Source organism: Protomyctophum parallelum (genome assembly GCF_964188405.1).
Source record: "Protomyctophum parallelum genome assembly, chromosome: 8".
Classification (NCBI taxonomy): Eukaryota; Metazoa; Chordata; class Actinopteri; order Myctophiformes; family Myctophidae; genus Protomyctophum; species Protomyctophum parallelum.
This window is the reverse complement of record NC_139703.1, coordinates 9,941,989-9,964,714: the sequence shown is the minus strand read 5'-3', so window position 1 is coordinate 9,964,714 and position 22,726 is coordinate 9,941,989. Positions and strand designations below refer to the sequence as shown.

General features: G+C 43.2%; 1 protein-coding gene across 2 annotated transcripts; it reads left to right on the top strand.

Annotated features, from left to right (window-relative positions):
• The first annotated feature begins 1,614 nt into the window (after positions 1–1,614).
• LOC310862472 (activin receptor type-1B-like) lies at positions 1,615–22,405 on the top strand. Of its 2 annotated transcripts, XM_083770402.1 has the most exons (9): positions 1,615–1,760; positions 17,206–17,451; positions 17,941–18,204; positions 18,686–18,916; positions 19,248–19,415; positions 19,942–20,098; positions 20,622–20,746; positions 20,844–20,974; positions 21,106–22,405. In XM_083770402.1, exons 1-9 carry the CDS (start codon positions 1,670–1,672, stop codon positions 21,229–21,231), a joined length of 1,539 nt encoding a protein of 512 aa, XP_083626528.1. In that variant the 5' UTR covers positions 1,615–1,669; the 3' UTR covers positions 21,232–22,405. The 2 variants fall into 2 exon arrangements, with proteins under 2 accessions (XP_083626528.1, XP_083626529.1); XM_083770403.1 differs by lacking the exon at positions 19,248–19,415.
• The last annotated feature ends 321 nt before the right edge of the window (positions 22,406–22,726 follow it).

Sequence of the window (22,726 nt, the reverse complement as noted above, 5' to 3'; positions counted from 1 at the left end):
GAAGGAAACCATCAAACGTTACGTATATGTAGCCACTAGCCAGGCTACAAGTAACCAGTAAGACGCCTAAGGACGAGAAGCGACATCGCCCTAAAGGGCGAGAATCGACCTTGCCCTTGCGTGCACGCATCCGACTTGTTGACGGCAGACTGCTGGGGGAGCGCTGGCACTTTGTCAGTTCAACATGGATTGAATTCTGTACTGGCCATATAAGGAGCATGCCTTGAGTGTACAGGGTTTGATAAGGTCAGAACAGGTCAGCTCCTATGGAGATCTAAGGGTGGTAGCGGTGACATTCTATTGAGTGTACAGGGTTTGATGAGGGTGAAGGTAGGGCCGGGCCTTAATTTTCGGGCCTGTTGAGAACTGCCGGGCCTCGGCTGCATTAATAACTTTGGGGCAGGCCCGTCTTAAAGTTTGAATGGACAGGTATCAGTCAAAAGGGAGACATCGAAGAGGAAGGATGGATGGGGAAGGATCAACATATGGAATGTCAGAACAGGTTCTGACATAGGCCTATATCCATATATGGAGATCTAAGGGTTTGAGGTTTGAGGTCAGATGAGTTGCTAGCCAATATTGATGACATCAGGGATATACAGGCTTATACTTATACGTATGTCATATAAGGGCTTAATTGTGACAGCAGGTCGCATTTACTATATGACATCAAGGATCTCCATCCCTGATGATGTCACGTGATGTCACAAGACCATGGGGGCATTCCCATGTATGGAGATAATGAGTGACTGACAAGGCACGATTTTCCATGTCAAGTCACCTTTATTTATATAGCGCATTTAAAAACAACAGAAGTTGACCCAAAGGGCCTTTCATATAAAAATTACATCAGAAAATACACAAGCAATACATAAGAAAAATAACATTTCAAGGAACATGAAACAACAAATAGATTTGATGTGTAGTGGGAGACTATTCCAGAGTTTGGGGGCAATTACTGAAAAGGCCCGGTTGCCTTTGATTTTTTTGGCTCGTTGAGGGGACAGCAAGGGGCATTTGGGAGGTTGACCTGAGTACCCTGGAGGCTGCAGGTGCAGAAACCAGGTCACAAATATATTCAGGTGCAAGGCCATTTTGGGCTTTAAAAACGAACAGTGGAATTTTAAAATGTATTCTGTGTTTCAGTGGTAACCAGTGCAGTTGGGCCAGAACCGGGGACCATGTATGGAGATATTGAGTGACTGACAGGAAATGTATACGATTTCATGGTAAATGAATACAAGTTATAAAACGGATGGAAGGATAGACCTACTGGATAGTGATCACATCACTATAACGTTTTGATCACAGATTAGGCTACTGTGCATTGTGTGCAACTAACTCAGTCAGTGTGTGTGTGTGTGTGTGTGTGTGTGTGTGTGTGTGTGTGTGTGTGTGTGTGTGTGTGTGTGTGTGTGTGTGTGTGTGTGTGTGTGTGTGTGTGTGTGTGTGTGTGTGTGTGTGTGTGTGTGTGTGTGTGTGTGTGTGTGTGTGTGTGTGTGTGTGTGTGTGTGTGTGTGTGTGTGTGTGTGTGTGTGCGCGCGCGCTGCTATGCTGCCTGCTGGTGGAGCGTGTTAGTAGTGTGCGGAGTGGCAGTGCTGGCTGCCCGCTGTCAGCACGCCTTCCCCCTGCCTCGCTATAATAGACAACAGTTCAATGCGTTAATGCAATGCAATGCGCCGGGAATATATTGACCATGGATCATTTAGGACTTTTGCTAACGATCGCACTTCACGCCGCCTTGCAGTCAACGTGCAACGGTGAGTATAATGTCTTGTTTTTTGTATAATAACGTGTGACAGCGAGGCTGTGCAGAGCAGAGCGCTGTCAACATGGCGCACGGATTCAGAGCTACCATTAGCAGGGTTAGCCATCTGGAAGACAAACAAGTGGCTTTGACCCTCATGAAATCAGGTCATCACACATGTACACGTGTAGGGTTGTGTGACTGCGTTTGTTTTGTCACGTAAAGCCAATGTCACTGCCCGTCATTATTTATGAAGTTAGTTATAGCCGGCCGGCGGGTCCAGCCCTATATATCCTGAATGAGCTGTCAGCTGTGCTTATGTAAACACATTAGACCAGTGACGGCGCCAGGGGGGGGCTGGGGGGGGCTTTAGCCCCCCCTGCTGGAGTCTTAGCCCCCCCTAAGCACCCCCTGCCCACAAACCTAACTGTGATGAAAAATATTCATGGTATAAATAAAATATATGAAAGACAGAATTGACTTACTTTTATATAAACCATTACTATAAAATCATACTTTTTATTTTTGGAATGCTGAAATAATCCATAACCTGACTTTTAGTGCCGCTCCGTTCTCCCGTTAAGACAGTACAGTCAAACAGCCCCCTCCCTCAGCCCCCTCCCTCCTGAGCCTTGGGAGCGGAGCTGCGGACTCTCAGCCCGCACTCCCCGCAGCCTCACAGTCACATCACTCACATACGCTCAGTACAAGTCTGTCTCGTTCTGTCACTGTGACTTCTGTCCCCACGCTGTGTTCTTAACTTCTTTAACAGGTCGCTCGTATTTCTTTATGTAAGATAAATAATCCGATGAACACGGAGAGCCATTGAGCCAAAGAGGACTTGTTGTTGCTGTTCCTCATGTTAGCGATAGCTGCTAAAGCTATCAACAGTAAACACAACCTTGCTAGGCTAGCAAGCTAACGTTGCAACAGGATCGTGTGTGTGTGTGTGTGTGTGTGTGTGTGTGTGTGTGTGTGCGCGTGCATGCGCGGGGGGATTCCGGATATTAAAATAATAATAGTAGTTTGAGTATGCTGGCCATGATGCATTGAATAATATCTGAATAGAACATTAACTAGAGTTATGAATAAGGAATAGAAACCAAGATGATGTGGTTGACATCATCCATAGTTACTATCATGTATAATAATAATAATAATTTATACATAGTAACTATGGATTATAAACCTATAATAACTATTATTATTATTATAATTATAGGCATAATAAAAAGAATAAACATTTTAAAAACAATGAAAGTGCACAATACTGCACAGCTTTTATTTGTACTTACAATGTTAAACCCTCAGAAATCGCCGGTGACGGTGTCAGAATAATGATTTGCATTGTTGTGTGCACTTATTATGTGTATTTAAGTTATGTGGCCTATAAACTAGGACCACTGAATCATTGGAATGCCATTTGTCGTAGTATATATATATTCATATTTTTTGCCAAAATCCAGTAGCCCCTGCTAAAAAAAACCCAGCCCCCCCATAGCTCCCCCATGCACAAATGTCTGGAGCCGTCGCTGCATTAGACAGACGTCAACTACCTCACAGGTCAACAGACACGTAACAAACTATAAACCACTGAATTAATTAAGTCACTACAATCAATACAACAAAAGGAACACACTTGCAGCCAGGTGATCAAAATCAAATCAAAATGTGCAACAAAATGCAATAGGAAGAAATCGTTAATCCACAATGGATTTGTATAGCTGATCGTTAATAACACATGATTAAGACTCATCGAGAAAGAAAGTACAGCGGAGCATACATTTAAACCACCAGCATCTCCCTCTTTGTCTCTCTTCTTGTGCGACAGATTGTGGCATACATGGGGAATAGGCTACATTTAAATGCTCATAAATGTAGCCTACTGTACGTGTCTCATTCCTCGGGAGAGTCACTGTAACAGCTAGGCTGGATAACAGCACACTCTGCTGCAACTGCTATTGGTTGAGGGAAAATACATTGTTTGCTTTTTTGTATTTTAATGTTTTGGTTGTGTGGCGCCCTTCTGGCATTTAACAAAACGCTTAGTACGTGTATTATGAAGAGGGCAGCGTCTAGTGAACAGATCTAATGAACAGATTTAAGGCTTCCGGTGGACGATCTCTTCAAAATAAGAGTACCCTCTAGAGTATTGAAAAAAAGTTTAATTTGCACATTAAAACTACAAATTAAGCATTTAAATGATGCTATATGATGCTATAAGACACACATTATGTTTCTGTGTAAAAATAAGTAATTAAATCATTATAATAATAATAATAAAGTTATCTAAATGGATAAATGCTATTCACTGGAGTGCATGGACTTTATAAAGTGGACACTGGACAAAAGACGGCTCCGCGAGGCAACTATCTGGACATACCCACGCGTTCGGGGAGATGTCCTCTACCACACCCCACTCTCCGCTAAGCGGGAGAGGTGTAAAATTCACAGCAGCAGACCTTCTACTGTGGTCAATGCTGAAAAAAGTACCGTTTCCGGACCCAGAATGGACACTGGACAAAAGACGGCTCCGCGAGGCAACTATCTGGACATACCCACACGTTCGGGGAGATGTCCTCTACCACACCCCACTCTCCGCTAAGCGGGAGAGGTGTAAAATTCACAGCAGCAGACCTTCTACTGTGGTCAATGCTGAAAAAAGTACCGTTTCCGGACCCAGAATGGACACTGGACAAAGAGGCCTCCGCGAGGCAACTATCTGGACATACCCACACGTTCGGGGAGATGTCCTCTACCACACCACACTCTCCGCTAAGCGGGAGAGGTGTAAAATTCACAGCAGCAGACCGTCTACTGTGGTCAATGCTGAAAGAAGTACCGTTTCCGGACCCAGAATGGACACTGGACAAAGAGGCCTCCGCGAGGCAACTATCTGGACATACCCACACGTTCGGGGAGATGTCCTCTACCACACCACACTCTCCGCTAAGCGGGAGAGGTGTAAAATTCACAGCAGCAGACCTTTTACTGTGGTCAAGGCTGACAAAAAGTACCGTTTCCGGACCCAGAATGGACACTGGACAAAAGACGGCTCCGCGAGGCAACTATCTGGACATACCCGCACGTTCGGGGAGATGTCCTCTACCACACTCCACTCTCCGCTAAGCGGGAGAGGTGTAAAATTCACAGCAGCAGACCTTTTACTGTGGTCAAGGCTGACAAAAAGTACCGTTTCCGGACCCAGAATGGACACTGGACAAAGAGGCCTCCGCGAGGCAACTATCTGGACATACCCACACGTTCGGGGAGATGTCCTCTACCACACCACACTCTCCGCTAAGCGGGAGAGGTGTAAAATTCACAGCAGCAGACCTTTTACTGTGGTCAAGGCTGACAAAAAGTACCGTTTCCGGACCCAGAATGGACACTGGACAAAAGACGGCTCCGCGAGGCAACTATCTGGACATACCCGCACGTTCGGGGAGATGTCCTCTACCACACTCCACTCTCCGCTAAGCGGGAGAGGTGTAAAATTCACAGCAGCAGACCTTTTACTGTGGTCAAGGCTGACAAAAAGTACCGTTTCCGGACCCAGAATGGACACTGGACAAAGAGGCCTCCGCGAGGCAACTATCTGGACATACCCACACGTTCGGGGAGATGTCCTCTACCACACCCCACTCTCCGCTAAGCGGGAGAGGTGTAAAATTCACAGCAGCAGACCGTCTACTGTGGTCAATGCTGAAAAAAGTACCGTTTCCGGACCCAGAATGGACACTGGACAAAGAGGCCTCCGCGAGGCAACTATCTGGACATACCCACACGTTCGGGGAGATGTCCTCTACCACACCACACTCTCCGCTAAGCGGGAGAGGTGTAAAATTCACAGCAGCAGACCGTCTACTGTGGTCAAGGCTGACAAAAAGTACCGTTTCCGGACCCAGAATGGACACTGGACAAAAGACGGCTCCGCGAGGCAACTATCTGGACATACCCGCACGTTCGGGGAGATGTCCTCTACCACACTCCACTCTCCGCTAAGCGGGAGAGGTGTAAAATTCACAGCAGCAGAACTTTTACTGTGGTCAAGGCTGACAAAAAGTACCGTTTCCGGACCCAGAATGGACACTGGACAAAGAGGCCTCCGCGAGGCAACTATCTGGACATACCCACACGTTCGGGGAGATGTCCTCTACCACACCCCACTCTCCGCTAAGCGGGAGAGGTGTAAAATTCACAGCAGCAGACCTTTTACTGTGGTCAAGGCTGACAAAAAGTACCGTTTCCGGACCCAGAATGGACACTGGACAAAGAGGCCTCCGCGAGGCAACTATCTGGACATACCCACACGTTCGGGGAGATGTCCTCTACCACACCACACTCTCCGCTAAGCGGGAGAGGTGTAAAATTCACAGCAGCAGACCGTCTACTGTGGTCAAGGCTGACAAAAAGTACCGTTTCCGGACCCAGAATGGACACTGGACAAAGAGGCCTCCGTGAGGCAACTATCTGGACATACCCACACGTTCGGGGAGATGTCCTCTACCACACCACACTCTCCGCTAAGCGGGAGAGGTGTAAAATTCACAGCAGCAGACCGTCTACTGTGGTCAATGCTGAAAAAAGTACCGTTTCCGGACCCAGAATGGACACTGGACAAAGAGGCCTCCGCGAGGCAACTATCTGGACATACCCACACGTTCGGGGAGATGTCCTCTACCACACTCCACTCTCCGCTAAGCGGGAGAGGTGTAAAATTCACAGCAGCAGCCCTTCTACTGAGGTCAATGCTCAAAATTGGCATTGACATGAAATCACTGGCCTATAACATGCATTGCAAAGTAATACTAATTATTTTGGTAATTACTGGTGTTTGAACACTAATGTCTGCATCAATGACAATGGTAATGTCATTCACTATGTAGATGGGCCATTAACAGTAATAGTTTATTTTTACAGTGCTGTGTTTATAGTACATTCCTCCAAACCCTCTTTCTGGCTGGGCGGTGCCCAGGTATAGATGAGGTGACAACGATCGTTATATATATATAGTGGCCCTCTCCATAGCATTACATTTATGAAAGAATAAAAGAATACAGACAAGGCTTTGAAAGTTAGAAAAAAAATACCTTTTAATTAATCATTAATCATTTCTCATTCACTGTTACACAGAAGAAGAAGAAGAAATCATATCAATAATGATCATCACAATCAGAAATAAAATGCTCATTTAAAAGTTTCCAAATCCCTACAATATTTGTTTTTAAACATCACAATTTGTCTTAATGTGGACTGAGAAGCTACTTTAATAGTTAGTAGTTACAGATTTGATCAATTTACTGCATGTGTGTGCGCATCTGTGTTAATACAGCAAACATTATTCAAACACATGCAAAACATGCAAAAACTACAAAGTCAATCAGTGCAAACATCACTCAAAAGTACAAAATGGTACTATAAGTGCAACGTACCTATAAGTGCATACATTACTCAAATGTATAAAAAGGTAAGACGTGCAATGTACCAATTAAGTGCAAACGTTACTCAAAAGCTTAGGTACAACATGCAATGTACCTCAATGCAAACATCACTCAAATGTATATATGGTACAACATGCAATGTACCTAAGTGCACACATCACTCAAATGTATAAAAAGGTAGCCTATAGTGCAAAGCATCACTGCAAACATAAAGTGCAAACATTGTACACACACACACACACACACACACACACATAAATTGATCAAAAGTTAGATGTACTTTTAAAGCAAAACCAGCTCAGTCCAAACATTTCAAACGTTTGTTTTTAGATGATCACAGTAAGCACTATTGGATTAAATCACGTGGGGACGTGTCATTTGGCGTCCCTCGCATCCTCCATTGGCGGCGAAGTTCTCCTACAACATATAAGACAGATAAAACAGAGCCTTTTAGTGCAGTGCAGTACTTAAACTATGTACTCAGAGCAATACATTTTTTCCTGTCAGCTCATACAATACACAATCTCGCTTTTCAGTCTCTGTTTGGTAAGTGTTGAGACTCACGTCAAACAGAACAGCTTTGGAAAACAAACAAGTGTAGAGACCACAGCTACTGGTATCAGTTTGTGTTATGAAATGAGGGCAACTGTCATAACACTCATATCTAAATGTGATAGCCATACCTCTACCATGAATTGCAAAGTACTGTAAGGCTAAGTATTTTTGCAGTGGACCAAATACATTAACCAGGTCTTGTTCATAGCTATGGACTGAATCCATTAGAACAACATCTAAGATTATGCTATCACCCTCCACTGTCTTTTTAGAGAAATCTACGACAATTGCTCCCCAATGAGTCTTTTGGAGGTTGACTGGCAATATTACCAACTCATAGCTCCACCAATTCTGTGATGTTCTTGGTACATCTGGTAGTATGCTGATGTCACCACAATAAAGACTCATTAACTGTTGGCTTACAAAAATGCTGGGACAAATATATGCCCTTTTGTCAACAACAACAGATAGCAAGAGCTGATGGTACTGATCGATTGTCTTATCACACAGCCACCCGTTAGCTTTCTCTACGCAAGCTAAGTCAGGTGAAGGAGTTACCTCTAGTTTTGGAATGGGTGTCACTTGTGTGCGGTGATTGCATCTGTCTGTGCATTTATGCATTTGTTTGTCCTGACGAAACTTGATTATTTCTTGACTGTTTCTTTTCTCGTATGACACGACATAGAAACTACTTGTGCCTAATGTCTTTTTGTGCTGTTGAGCGGATTCTCTTTGCATCAGCTCAAAGGTATAGCCTGCTGTGTCATTCGATTCATTTGTCCAGATATGCCATTTATGATCTTTACGGATGTACAATGACACATACGGTGGCCTGTCGTAAAATACACACATACTGGTCAAAGCATACTCATTTTGGTTGTACAGACAGGATAAATTTAACGTGTTTTGAATTCTTGTGCCAGCTCTTAACAGGAGAAGTAAGGTCTGTGGGCTGTTAATTACTTCATATGTTGATAAGCTCTTTTCCTGCTGACATGTTTCACATTGTTCAGATTGAGCAGGTAATATTTGTGCAATTGTGTCTAAGATGCCTTTTTGTGACACGTCCAGTGGCTGCACTATAAATTGTGACATGTTCTTTGTAGATGGTAAGGCCTTGTCACCACATTGAGTACAACTATACAGACTAAGACTTTTCAGGCAAAGCAGGTCATCTCCAAGGAAAGGAGACCGAAGTGTGTATTCTACAAAGCTGTTTAATATGGTGTATACGTCTGTCCTAGAAAATTTCTGAGACACTAATGACACTGATGTGTTGGCTAGATTGAATTTCTCAAGTTTCCGTCTAAATGTTGAGTCCTGCGCTGCTGCTTCTTCAAGCCGTGTGTGACATTTTTTTAAAGCAGATGTCTGTTGTAGAAATGTTAGAATTGGTAATGGTATGGCTTCACACATATTGTCATTTAGACTTTCATTGCATAAAACCACATCATCATCATCTTTTTCCAAATTGTCCTCCGTTATTGTTCTATTATTATCCTTGTCTATTGTGATGCCAGCATCACCACATTTCACATAGAAATATAAGCACCCATTTACTTTTGACTCTCGCACAGCATTTGCTGCTGGTAATATTTCTATCATTGTGTCATTTGCTTTAATTACAACATTGTCATAAAGCAAGTCTGCCCAAAAGTGTCCAGTTTTGGCCATAGAGCCTATATGACAAATGATTGAGGCCAACTTATACTTAATTTTACCGCCGTCACAAATAGGAATTTCGATTACACCAGATGGTTCTACATGCCTGCGGCTCACCGACCCACAATCAGTAACACGCGACAGAGAAAGAGTAATGAAATCAGGAGAGTCATTCCAACATATTTGTCGCTTCATATCACAACCACATGCTGTACACTTGTCTGGACTTACACCTTCCATGATTGAGTGTTCGAAAAGAGAATTGAGGGACTTTCTTTTCTGTGGCAGCGGTAATGCAAAAATATTAGTAATAGAAGAATTGCTTTCAACTGTCCAGGCACAGAATGTACAGATGTCTGTATGTTTTGCTTGAACAACTGTGTGGACACCACACATACTCAACCAAACTACTAGTTTGTGTATAAAATCTAATGGGTCATTGTGCATTCCTAAGGCCAAGTCTGGGATGCTATTCACTAGTTCTTGAGTGACACCACGGATTGTTTTGCAATCAAATGTGTGACCTGGATTTTGAAAAAACGCTTGAATGAGAGCTGCTAAATTCCCCGGCATATACTGAACCATCAAAGTAGGTGTCAATGGTTTCAATTTATCTTGTACTACTTGTAGATGCAGTATAGATTGTAGAGTTGCATTTAGCCAACAATTATTTTCATTATTCGCAAACCTGCATATGCTATTGCAAAATCCTGTCTCTGTGCATCTGATTTGTGGCTTTGTTTTGTCTGGCACACTTGCTGAGCTTTGATTTTGTAAGAACATCTTTGAATGTGGGGATGGCCGGTGTTGATAAGAGCCCCTAAGATGTTTTGGCAATTTTCGTTTTTTGTTCCAATTTTCTACAGGTGCTGGGTTTACGCACTCTACCTGTGTTGTTCTGTATGCTGCTTTGTCACAGAAATCTATGGCTGACTGGTTGTAAAATAAGCGCATGTGCTGTACACATTCGTCAAGTCTGTGTTTCTCATTTCGTAAAAGCAACACTTTTGTGTTTTTGAATGTGGCCTCAGAAATAGCTGTGCTTTTCTTACACAGGTTTATTTGTGTAGCATAGGCTCCAGAGAATCTCTGCAAATCACCTGAGAGGAGATCTGACCATATTGGAATAGTTGGGAGCATCTTGAACAGCTTGTTTAAAATCAGTTCCCCATGGTAGGTATTTTCACCTGTGTCATTGGTGGTTTTCATTGCTTTATTGGCTTCAGTCCTTACTGTGTCAAAATGTTCTTTGAAAGGAGATGTACTTTCACTGACATCCTCAAAATCACCAAAGAAGTCATGATCAATCACAGTGTCTTGTTGATCATGCTTTTTATCAACATTTTCTTTCTGTGGCGCTAGATTCTGTGTCTCAGACATGATGGTGTCAAGACTGGCTTGCACCACGCTGGAGTTCCTTTTACTACCAAGTACAATACAAGCAGCTTGTACTATTGTACTTGTTTGTTGTAGTGTTTTGGCATTAACTAAAGTGCTGAAGATGTACATAGCCAAAGTATACCTCTTATCTCTGTGTATGTACTGTTGTTTGCAAATGTGACTTGCCTGTTTCATCAAATGACTCTTACATGCCCTTATGGTACAGAAATCTAAATCTTTGTTATCTGCCTTTCCTACCACTATTCTCCAGCAGCGTAACAAGTACATACTCATGCTATCTTGATTGAAGATATGCATACTGGCTTTTAAAAGCACTATGGACCTGTCACTATTAATCTGAATCGGTGTTGTGTTTGTACCAAATATCTCGGAGGCCTCTTTGTCCAGTGTCCATTCTGGGTCCGGAAACGGTACTTTTTGTCAGCCTTGACCACAGTAAAAGGTCTGCTGCTGTGAATTTTACACCTCTCCCGCTTAGCGGAGAGTGGAGTGTGGTAGAGGACATCTCCCCGAACGTGCGGGTATGTCCAGATAGTTGCCTCGCGGAGCCGTCTTTTGTCCAGTGTCCATTCTGGGTCCGGAAACGGTACTTTTTGTCAGCCTTGACCACAGTAAAAGGTCTGCTGCTGTGAATTTTACACCTCTCCCGCTTAGCGGAGAGTGTGGTGTGGTAGAGGACATCTCCCCGAACGTGTGGGTATGTCCAGATAGTTGCCTCGCGGAGGCCTCTTTGTCCAGTGTCCATTCTGGGTCCGGAAACGGTACTTTTTTCAGCATTGACCACAGTAGACGGTCTGCTGCTGTGAATTTTACACCTCTCCCGCTTAGCGGAGAGTGGAGTGTGGTAGAGGACATCTCCCCGAACGTGCGGGTATGTCCAGATAGTTGCCTCGCGGAGCCGTCTTTTGTCCAGTGTCCATTCTGGGTCCGGAAACGGTACTTTTTGTCAGCCTTGACCACAGTAAAAGGTCTGCTGCTGTGAATTTTACACCTCTCCCGCTTAGCGGAGAGTGTGGTGTGGTAGAGGACATCTCCCCGAACGTGTGGGTATGTCCAGATAGTTGCCTCGCGGAGGCCTCTTTGTCCAGTGTCCATTCTGGGTCCGGAAACGGTACTTTTTTCAGCATTGACCACAGTAGACGGTCTGCTGCTGTGAATTTTACACCTCTCCCGCTTAGCGGAGAGTGTGGTGTGGTAGAGGACATCTCCCCGAACGTGTGGGTATGTCCAGATAGTTGCCTCACGGAGGCCTCTTTGTCCAGTGTCCATTCTGGGTCCGGAAACGGTACTTTTTGTCAGCCTTGACCACAGTAGAAGGGCTGCTGCTGTGAATTTTACACCTCTCCCGCTTAGCGGAGAGTGTGGTGTGGTAGAGGACATCTCCCCGAACGCGTGGGTATGTCCAGATAGTTGCCTCGCGGAGCCGTCTTTTGTCCAGTGTCCATTCTGGGTCCGGAAACGGTACTTTTTGTCAGCCTTGACCACAGTAAAAGGTCTGCTGCTGTGAATTTTACACCTCTCCCGCTTAGCGGAGAGTGGAGTGTGGTAGAGAACATCTCCCCGAACGTGCGGGTATGTCCAGATAGTTGCCTCGCGGAGGCCTCTTTGTCCAGTGTCCATTCTGGGTCCGGAAACGGTACTTTTTGTCAGCCTTGACCACAGTAAAAGGTCTGCTGCTGTGAATTTTACACCTCTCCCGCTTAGCGGAGAGTGGAGTGTGGTAGAGGACATCTCCCCGAACGTGTGGGTATGTCCAGATAGTTGCCTCGCGGAGGCCTCTTTGTCCAGTGTCCATTCTGGGTCCGGAAACGGTACTTTTTTCAGCATTGACCACAGTAGACGGTCTGCTGCTGTGAATTTTACACCTCTCCCGCTTAGCGGAGAGTGGAGTGTGGTAGAGGACATCTCCCCGAACGTGTGGGTATGTCCAGATAGTTGCCTCGCGGAGGCCTCTTTTGTCCAGTGTCCACTTTATAAAGTCCATGCACTCCAGTGAATAGCATTTATCCATTTAGATAACTTTTATTATTATTTAATTACTTATTAGTAATTTAATTACTTATTTTTACACAGAAACATAATGTGTGTCTTTACAATAACTGTAATGTAATAATAATACTAATTGTTATAATAGGTGTATTATTTCTTGATGAAATAGGAACCTTTATTGTTTGGATAGGAACCTTGCTTATACAAGTGCGTGACGCACGGTTCCGCACGGTGCCTGTTGTTGGTTGCACCTCTCGCACGGTACCTGTTGTTGGTTGCACTAGACTGAGCTGACAGGTTGTTTATTACTACTCTTAGCACGGGACTTTATAATAAACTATTGCCCGGCTGGGCTAAACTACAATCCTTGTTGGGTGATTCTTAACGAAAAGAACACACTTTTACACTAATAATGTAACGTAATAGTTATTTAATTAACGAATTAAAATATTATTTTATTCTGAAGGCAACCGGATGTCTTAAATCTGCTAGCTCTCAGAGCGGAAGTCTTAAATTTGCTCATTAGACGGAGCCTATGAAGAGCAAGTGAATCATTCATTTCCTGTCTGTCTTTCTGTCTGAGTGTCTGTGCCTCCCCCTACCTCTCTATATGTCCTCAGTTGGCCTTATTGTATAACATGGCGATATTAAGTATAGCCTTATATAGCTAGTGCTATATATATATATATATATATATATATATATATATATATATATATGCGCCTGTCCTCATTTGGCCTATATTGTATAACATGGGTATAACGTGATGTGACGTACACACACACACACACACACACACACACACACACACACACACACACACACACACACACACACACACACACACACACACACACACACACACACACACACACACACACACACACACACACACACACACACACACACACACACACACACACACACACACACACACACACACACACACACACACACACACACGCACAATTATCAGTGTAGAGATTATAAATGGCCAAACTCCGAGTCCAAACTGCATGGAGATTTGTGGCTCTAATCTGAAACAATAGTTTTACTCATAACAACCAGAGTTGTGAAGAATATAGGTCTTTATGATGTGTTTTTGTTTGCTAGTGGTGCAAAATGTGCAACCTTAAATAAAGCAACTGTTGCTTTATTATAACATTATAGCATGTATTGTGCCACGTAGGTCAGTATACAATACCTTGTAATTATTTTAGAATGCCATTGCCTAGAATGCCTTCCCTTTTTAAGAAATTACATAACACATAATCCACTGTCTAGAAGTCTAGAAGTACTACTGCTAGTAAAACAAATGAAAAAAAACAACCTTTCAAACATTTCAATTGGTCAGCCAAATAGGTGGTTATCGTCATATAATAACATTGCAATGGCTGTTAAAAACACCAACATTCATGACCTCAACTAAAATAACATAATAAACTAATTATATTACACATATATCCCTATTCAATTTCATACAGTATCTGCTGGTGATTTTCATCCAAATCATGCAGGCTTAAAAAAATAATGGTCAAAATTTTTATTTACTGCACTTTGGCTTTGTAGGGCAGTGTACCACACTATACACTATATATTTATTTACTACATTTTTATCCCACGATTTTGTAACCCAGTTTTCTTTTCACCCAGTGCCAATTATCTAATGTAATCCTGGGCGCTACACTTCCTCTGCCAACCTGGGGGGGCAGCGGACTGACCTCATGCCTCCTTCTATGCATGAGGAGTCCAAGCTGCTTCTTTTCACCTGACAGAGGGGAATTTCCCCGGTCGGACGTAGCGCGTGGAAGGGACACGTTATTCCAACCAGTTCCTTTCCCTTCCATCAGGTGCCCCGGCTGGCCAGGGGGAGGTAGTTTTAGAGACCAGGATTACGGCATGTTTTTGTGAGGGTATCTACCCTAGGGGACACGGGGAGAACATGCAAACTCCACACAGAAAGGCCCTTATCGCCAACCCCCGTCTCGGGTATGGGCACTGATGATGCGGAGGAGGGAACACGCCGCCAGTGAACACAGCGTCCCCAGCGGGAATCGAACCCAGGACCTTCTAGCTGTGAGGCGACAGCACTACCAACTGTGCCACCGTGCCCCTTACTTGATAAAGGTGTATAGTGTATACACTATAAAATAAATGGTGCTTGCACAACAATGGTATTTTGGATCATAATCATAGGGTACTGTACGTACGTAGGGTACTATACAGTATATCTGTATAGCACTTTTATACCATTGGCGTTTATGGGTTTAAACTAAGTTAGAACTATACCAGATAATCTTATAAAGAACCACAATTAACAGGTTCCTTGACAGCAGTGCTATATAGCATTCTAACCACCCCAAATAACCTGCACTGATGAACCGTTGAAGAACAGTATTTTATTGTGTGATATGTAAAAGTATTATCTTGCCCTTATGAAAACTATAGTATTGCTGTTCATCCTGTTTATTCTGTAATGGATACACATTTGTTTTTGTTTTTGTTCTCAAACTTCTACATTTGGGAAATTGGGGCATACCAGAAAGAGAACAGTGACCCATATAAGCGTACTTACTAGTGACCCATTTAAACAGAATCTATAAAACGTTATAATAATAAAATAAAAGTAATAGATCAGACTTTGGGAAAGGGTAACTAGTTCTAACTAGTCAAATTCAGATATGGATTGTGTATATATACAACCCACTGACCCATGTACATTTTATAGTTTAGACATTCATTGATTTGAACTTTTTGTTGACTGACTACAGTAGAGTATTCCAGGAGTTTTATTCAGTGCAGAAAGTTTCCAAAAACCATTGAGCCTTCTAAGAAGATTTGCATAGCTCAGAAAAAGAGCTTTCTTGATTATGTAATAATAACAGAACCCATACTGTAGTGCCCCACACACACGCGCACACGCACTCGCACTCACACTCACACTCACACTCACACAAACACACACTGCATGCTTATATTCACTGTATTGATCTGACTGGATTAGGGGCAAGTGGTGCTGAGAGGAGTGTTGGCTGTTTTTTTTCCCAGAGTCATCTGAAGCCTGACTTGATACTTTGTTGTACGACGGTGTTGCACATTCCTTTGGATTTAGGCTACTTCCTATTTACCTCATCTGAACTTGTTTTGAATAGCAATACTAGATGCCTGAAGAAGGTCAGTAGACCGAAAGCTTGCCAAAAATAAACTGATTGTGCGCAGATCTGAGTGCGCGGAGCTTCCCTTTATTTTCCCTCGAATAGCAATACTATAAAATATAATGTACAATTACAGGCTTTGGTGTAGCATACAGTATGTGTTGTTGAAAGGTTCTTGAAGATATTATTAAACTGCACATACTTTGCCTCGCCAGTCATGACCTGAATATAAGGACTTTAATTGTTTATGTTCCAAGCTAGCTCTATAAGAATATATTAGTCATATCCCACATCAATATTCAGTTTGTTTATCTTCTACTCTGCCCACCCACAGGATGTTTTTTATATAAAAAATGAAACCTGATAAATGAGATCTGTGGGTTTTTTTTCTCCCCCTTTCTCAGTGAAATTCAAGTAGCCTGCTGTCTACAACAGAAGCTACGTTTCTGGGAAACACATTCTGTGCAGTGTGCACTGATCAAATAAATTATGTCACATTTGTGTCTATCCCTACAATAACCACATTAACTCTGGAGTATATATTTTAGGAAAAGTGAACGTCATAATGAGCCTCATTACGTCATATTGTCTCTTTATTGTTAATGACGTTTAATGTTTGTGATGGCACCGTTTGTTTTACATCACCTAATCAACATGAGTTAGACTTTAATATATTAGTGCCCCTCACTTCACACGGGCTCACAACATGCCGTGATGTGGTGCATATACGTACAAAGTATGAAGTGGTTAATGACAGTAACAAACAGTTCCTCATGCCCTCACTTAAACTTTAAGCCAACCTCCTCCAAGACCCCTCCGCTCCATTACTCCCACGCCATTAGCTAAGGTGTGGATATGTACGATTGAAAAAGCAGTCAGAGTTCACGCACTCCCCCGCGGCGGGTGGAAAAGTATGCTCGTTTATATATTTTTCTTGATTCCTTCGTTGCTCATTGTGCTTATCGGTACCATTGCCTATGTGAGTCTAATGGATGGGAGATAACTTGTACAATGTTCTGGTTATTAATCGTTGTGTAATGCTGAGGAGGTGAGGGCAAGGTGCAACAACAGCTGCCCAAATATTTGTTTCAATTACGGTAATTGCCACTGCAATTTCACAATTTCATAATTGTGAAACAAAAATCGATCAACCCATTCAGGCAATTTCAATATAGGATGTAGTACGCCCATTGACATGCACAAAATTGGTATCCAATATCCATTGCCTCTCTCATGCCCTCCTTCTCCACAGCTATTTGGTGTAATTGTACCACTCTCCAGTGTGAGAAGTCTGGTTCCCAGTGTGAGACAGATGGGGCTTGCATGGCCTCCACTTCCTTCATCGAAGGTCTGGAGCAGCATGTCCGCGCCTGCATCACGTTTGACAACCTCATCCCCCCTGGCCAGCCGTTCTACTGTCTCAGTGCCGAGGGTCTGCTCAACACTCACTGCTGTTACACTGATTACTGCAACAGCATCGACCTCAAAGTACCCTCTGGTGAGAAGAACCCTGGATGTTTCCCAGCAATCCACATATCTTTAGTCACTCACTCACTCCTCCTCCTACGCAATAAAGTCCTCAGGGTCATAGCCGCAATCCATATGCCATACCTTTCTTTTTTTATGAATACAATTATATATTAGACAATCTGAAGATAGAGTATGATAACATCAAATCAAAGTTTATTTATATAGCACGTTTACATTGACCAAGGTCAATGTACCAACGTGCCAAGACAGAAGCAGAAAGATATTGAAGCAAAATAAGAAAATCAAAGGAAGCCAAACAAGTTAAACAGATCACAAAAAGAAACAAAACAACATATGAGAGTATATCACAATATAACAAACGCAACTGCAGTGGTTGCAGTTGATCTCCCTGCAAGTGGCATTGACTGGATAAAGCAATATATCCTGCTATATTCGTCTGCTATATGGCCTATATTTAACAGATGTTTCTCTCTGTGCCTGTCTCTGCTCCTTCCAGTGACATCTCAGTCAGGCCTGGTGGGAGGTCTTGGTCTGGGGTCATGGGGTCCCGTGGAACTGGTGGCCGTCATCGCGGGGCCAGTGTTCCTGCTCTGTCTGCTGCTGATGCTGGGCGTGTTCCTGTTCCAGTACCACCAGAGGGCCTACAGCCACAGGCAGAGGCTGGAGGTGGAAGACCCCTCCTGCGACCACCTCTACCCAGCCAAGGACCGGACCCTGCAGGACCTCATCTATGACATGTCCACTTCTGGTTCAGGATCAGGTCAGTACCAGTGTTTATTTTAACAGCAAAGTTTGATTTCGTTTTTTTACTCATAGTCTTTTGAATAACATTCCATTCAGTTTTAGATTTTAGTCATATTTTAGTCATCTGAAAAGTTTTAGTTTTAGTCTAGTTTTAGTTGAAAATAGGCCTATCATAAGATTTTAGTCGACTAAATCTACAGTTTAGGCGTTGAAATGCCTGTGCACTGCGACACATTGTGAGCTTGTAGATCGGCTATTTTCGGAGAGGTACACCAAGAGCAACAAATGTACTTGTCTTAGTAGTCTGGTTTTTATTTGTTGACGAAATTGTCAGTATATTTAGTCATAGTTTTAGTCATCGTCGACAACATTTACACTGGTCAGTTCTTTGGAGCTATAAAACAATGTGCAGATGTTTTTATCCTCTCTCCAGTACACCTCAGTACCATCACACTAGTTGGTTTTACGGTTGATTGGCTTCTGTCTCGTTTGAGCAGGTCTGCCGTTGTTTGTTCAGCGGACAGTGGCGCGGACCATTGTCCTGCAGGAGATCATTGGGAAAGGGCGCTTTGGAGAAGTGTGGCGGGGACGCTGGAGGGGAGGTGACGTGGCCGTAAAGATCTTCTCATCCAGAGAGGAGCGCTCTTGGTTCCGCGAGGCTGAAATCTACCAGACCATCATGCTCCGCCACGACAATATATTGGGCTTCATAGCGGCTGACAACAAAGGTACTGTATGTATACACAGCATGTAACATGACAACAGTGTGCGCAGCAGTAGGGAGCTAGTGGTTAGTGTCCATTTGTCCAATGCTGGAAAGGATCCAGGTTCAGTCCCTGCTCTGTTTGAACATCAACCGCTACTTATCCTGTCAAAGGGTCTTTAAGTAAGACTAAAACATCTTTAAAATAAGCTAATGAACACCTGTTTACTCCTTCTAAATTACTGCTGAGTACCTGAATGGATAATAAATGACAGATGCTAGTTTGCATGTGAAGAGCTATTTTCCCACTTTGCATCTTTTTATATCTTGTCTCTCAATTTCTGTCCGTTACTAAGACAATGGGACATGGACCCAGTTGTGGCTGGTGTCAGACTACCATGAGCATGGCTCTCTTTTTGACTACCTGAACCGCTACGCTGTCACCATCGAAGGGATGATCAAACTGGCTCTGTCTGCAGCCAGTGGCCTCGCTCATCTGCACATGGAAATTCTTGGAACTCAAGGTTGTGTGTGTGTGTGTGTGTGTGTGTGTGTGTGTGTGTGTGTGTGTGTGTGTGTGTGTGTGTGTGTGTATGTGTATCATGTGTATGTGTATGTGTGTGTGTGTGTGTGTGTGTGTGTGTGTGTGTGTGTGTTTTTGTGTGTGTGCGCACACGCTCACTCACATGCATGTTGTATTGCATGCCCTTGTATTTAAACATTAACCACTTAAACCTTATTTTTTATACCTTTTCCCTTTACACCAAATATATTTGTGAGCTTGTAGCTGCTATTTTCACAGAATGTTTCCTTATTATGACACGCCCATCGTAGGGTCAATAGGGCTCAAGTGGTTAATGCGTATCCTTTCATGGCTTCCAACAACCTTTGTCTTGTATTTGATCTATCCATTAACACAGCGCTTACGCATGGAACTGTCTTGTTCTTCACAAATAACAGCTCAGAGTTCACATGGTCAATAATTAATCGGCTGAATCATGGCATTTAGAATTGGCAAATGATTGTGAGGCGGTTTTTGTCCCTGTGCAGGAAAGCCAGGCATTGCCCACCGAGATCTCAAGTCTAAGAACATCCTGGTGAAAAAGAACTGCACCTGTGCCATTGCTGACCTGGGCTTGGCCGTCCGCCACGAGTCTATGACCGACACCATTGACATCGCCCCCAATCAAAGAGTGGGCACCAAGAGGTACACTCATGCACAGGGCTGGGTATTGCCTACAACCTCACGATAGATGCGTATCACGATACAGAGGCCATGATACGATTATGTATCGCGATTCATGTTGATTTTGAATAATGACTGACTTTGAACAATATATTGTCCGAAGTTTTCAAGTTTTTAAATCAATTTGAAAAACTTAGTTGATAACATTTAAACAAAAATCAAGGATTGATGCATAAATGCAAAAGATTTAATCATTAATAGATGCTAATGAAGTATTCTCTTTACATTTATTTTACTGCAACTCATATCTGAGTCTTACTAGACACACACAAACACACAATAGCTGATGTTTTTCTTTTAAAGTCGCGTCACACAGCATTTCCTGCCATATCGATATCGGTAGCCTCTGTATCGATACGATTATCGGCAAGGAATATGATACGATTATTACCGCATCGATTAATTGAGCACAGCCCTAACATTTATATGTCCAAAACTATGTTTTTGAATCCCATACAAACTGGGATCATATCTCTTTACTCAGGTACATGGCCCCCGAGGTCCTGGACGAGAGTATCAACATGAGACACTTTGACTCGTTCAAATGTGCTGATATCTACGCTTTGGGACTGGTCTACTGGGAGATCGCACGGCGCTGCAACAGCGGAGGTCAGACTATTCTGTTTCACTCTGCTTTGTTTTTGTTGGTAGCAGCGACTGTGAGCACAGCGCTGATCTGACCTCCACTTTGCACTTAAACTATCAGGTGTCCACGAAGAGTACCAGCTGCCCTATTATGACCTGGTCCCTTCTGACCCTTCCATAGAGGAGATGAGGAAGGTAGTGTGTGACCAAAAACTCCGACCCAACATCCCAAATTGGTGGCAGAGTTATGAGGTAATTGAAGGAATTTATGAACTTGTCAACGTACAAATGTTCTAAATGGCTGCACCATATTTTAACTGGCCATTTTCAGCACTTTCACAGTTTTCTTACTGTTAAAACTGTTTCTGTTAACCCCTCCATAGGCCCTGCGAGTTATGGGCAAGATTATGAGGGAGTGTTGGTATGCCAACGGAGCAGCCCGCTTGACTGCCCTACGTATAAAGAAGACCCTGTCTCAGCTCAGCGTGCAAGAGGACATTAAAGTCTGAGCGGAATTGAGCAGTGCCCTGATATGGACGACCCTGTCTCAGACTGTGGGACATTGAGAGAAGACAGGGTCTCTTCGAAGAATGCACAAAAATGAAAAGATGCACGTACGTACGACAGTGAAATAAATCCGTAAACTATCTCAACCACAAACACTCCTGCCAGTTCTGAAGTCTCCGGAGTTTCAACAAACCCTACCTCGCTTTACCCAGCAACACTACTGAGAACACCTTTCCAGTCTTGTCCTCAAACACTCCAACAGCACCATCCCAGAGTGGGCCCCACTTCTGCTCTGCACGTCCTGCTAAAGCCTGAGTTACACTCAGTTATGTGCTGGAGTCTTGCACAGAAAATAGTTGATCTACAAGCGTACATCTGTCATGCAATGTCAGCTTATAGAATATAGATCAAGCATTTTTGGTGCAAGACTCCGGCACACATCTAACCCTTTACAAGGATGCAGACTCCAAATGAACACCTTTCTCTATTTGGCAACAATCTGCTGTAGGTACCTTTCCTCAAAGCTGTTTTCGGATCATGCTAGCTCTATTTGGCAACAATCTGCTGTAGGTACCTTTCCTCAAAGCTGTTTTGGGATCATGCTAGCTCTATTTGGCAACAATCTGCTGTAGGCCTTTCCTCAAAGCTGTTTTCGGATCATGCTAGCTCTATTTGGCAACAATCTGCTGTAGGTACCTTTCCTCAAAGCTGTTTTCAGATCATGCTAGGTATAAACATGTAACCAATAGCAGTAGTCTGTGTATTGTAGTAAGTTGTGGGAAGAAGTTTTTATCTTGTTTCTTTTTCCCAGTGAGTAGATGGGATAATATATGGGTGTTTGTGTGAATATTATAACTTTTTCTTAGGGTTGTCATTGTTGTACCCAAATGCACAGAGGCACAGCAACAGTGAAACTGATGAGTGAGAAAAAAGAGAATATCTCTGGTTCCTCTAAACATCAGCATGCTTCATTGTATACTGATTAACATGTAAGCATGTGAAATTCAGTAAGGTCATCCAGTGTAAATGCTGACCTAGGTTTATCAGTGAAGTGTATATTAGGCTCATGGACACCGGAGTATTCAGAGGCACCCTGGCCGCCAGGCAGGAAGCTTTTCAGTCAGGTGCTCAGAGCTATTTCATTTCCATAAGCTGTTGTTGAACCTCAGGTCTTCAGTGTGCTTAATGGTCTGCAACTTTATTTCTTGGTCTGTTTAAACCAAAACAAAATGTTAGCTTTAGCAACTGTAAAATTAGGACACATTTTTAAAGAGGGGATTTTTTTGTTTTACAATGATATAGCAATAGGAATAGCAATAGGTTATAGAATAGTAATGGCTGCTCCATGGCATGCTAATTGCAGGCACACATACCTTGTTCAATGTGACAGCTCACAGCTCACACATATTTGATGAATCCCTGGAGAGGTTCACAGCATGTCATGCCTGCCACTGTGACTGTGTGAACTTCAGCTTGCACAAGGTAGATTGTAAGAAA

What these genes read in the sequence shown, in the direction of transcription:
- LOC310862472 (XM_083770402.1), top strand. Translation starts at nt 1,670, where the DNA reads ATGCAATGCGCCGGGAATATATTGACCATGGATCATTTAGGACTTTTG. An exon ending in CATAGCGGCTGACAACAAAG is followed by an intron (nt 18,917 to 19,247) that starts GTACTGTATGTA and finishes TCCGTTACTAAG; the next exon opens with ACAATGGGACATGGACCCAG. An exon ending in CAAAGAGTGGGCACCAAGAG is followed by an intron (nt 20,099 to 20,621) that starts GTACACTCATGC and finishes CTCTTTACTCAG; the next exon opens with GTACATGGCCCCCGAGGTCC.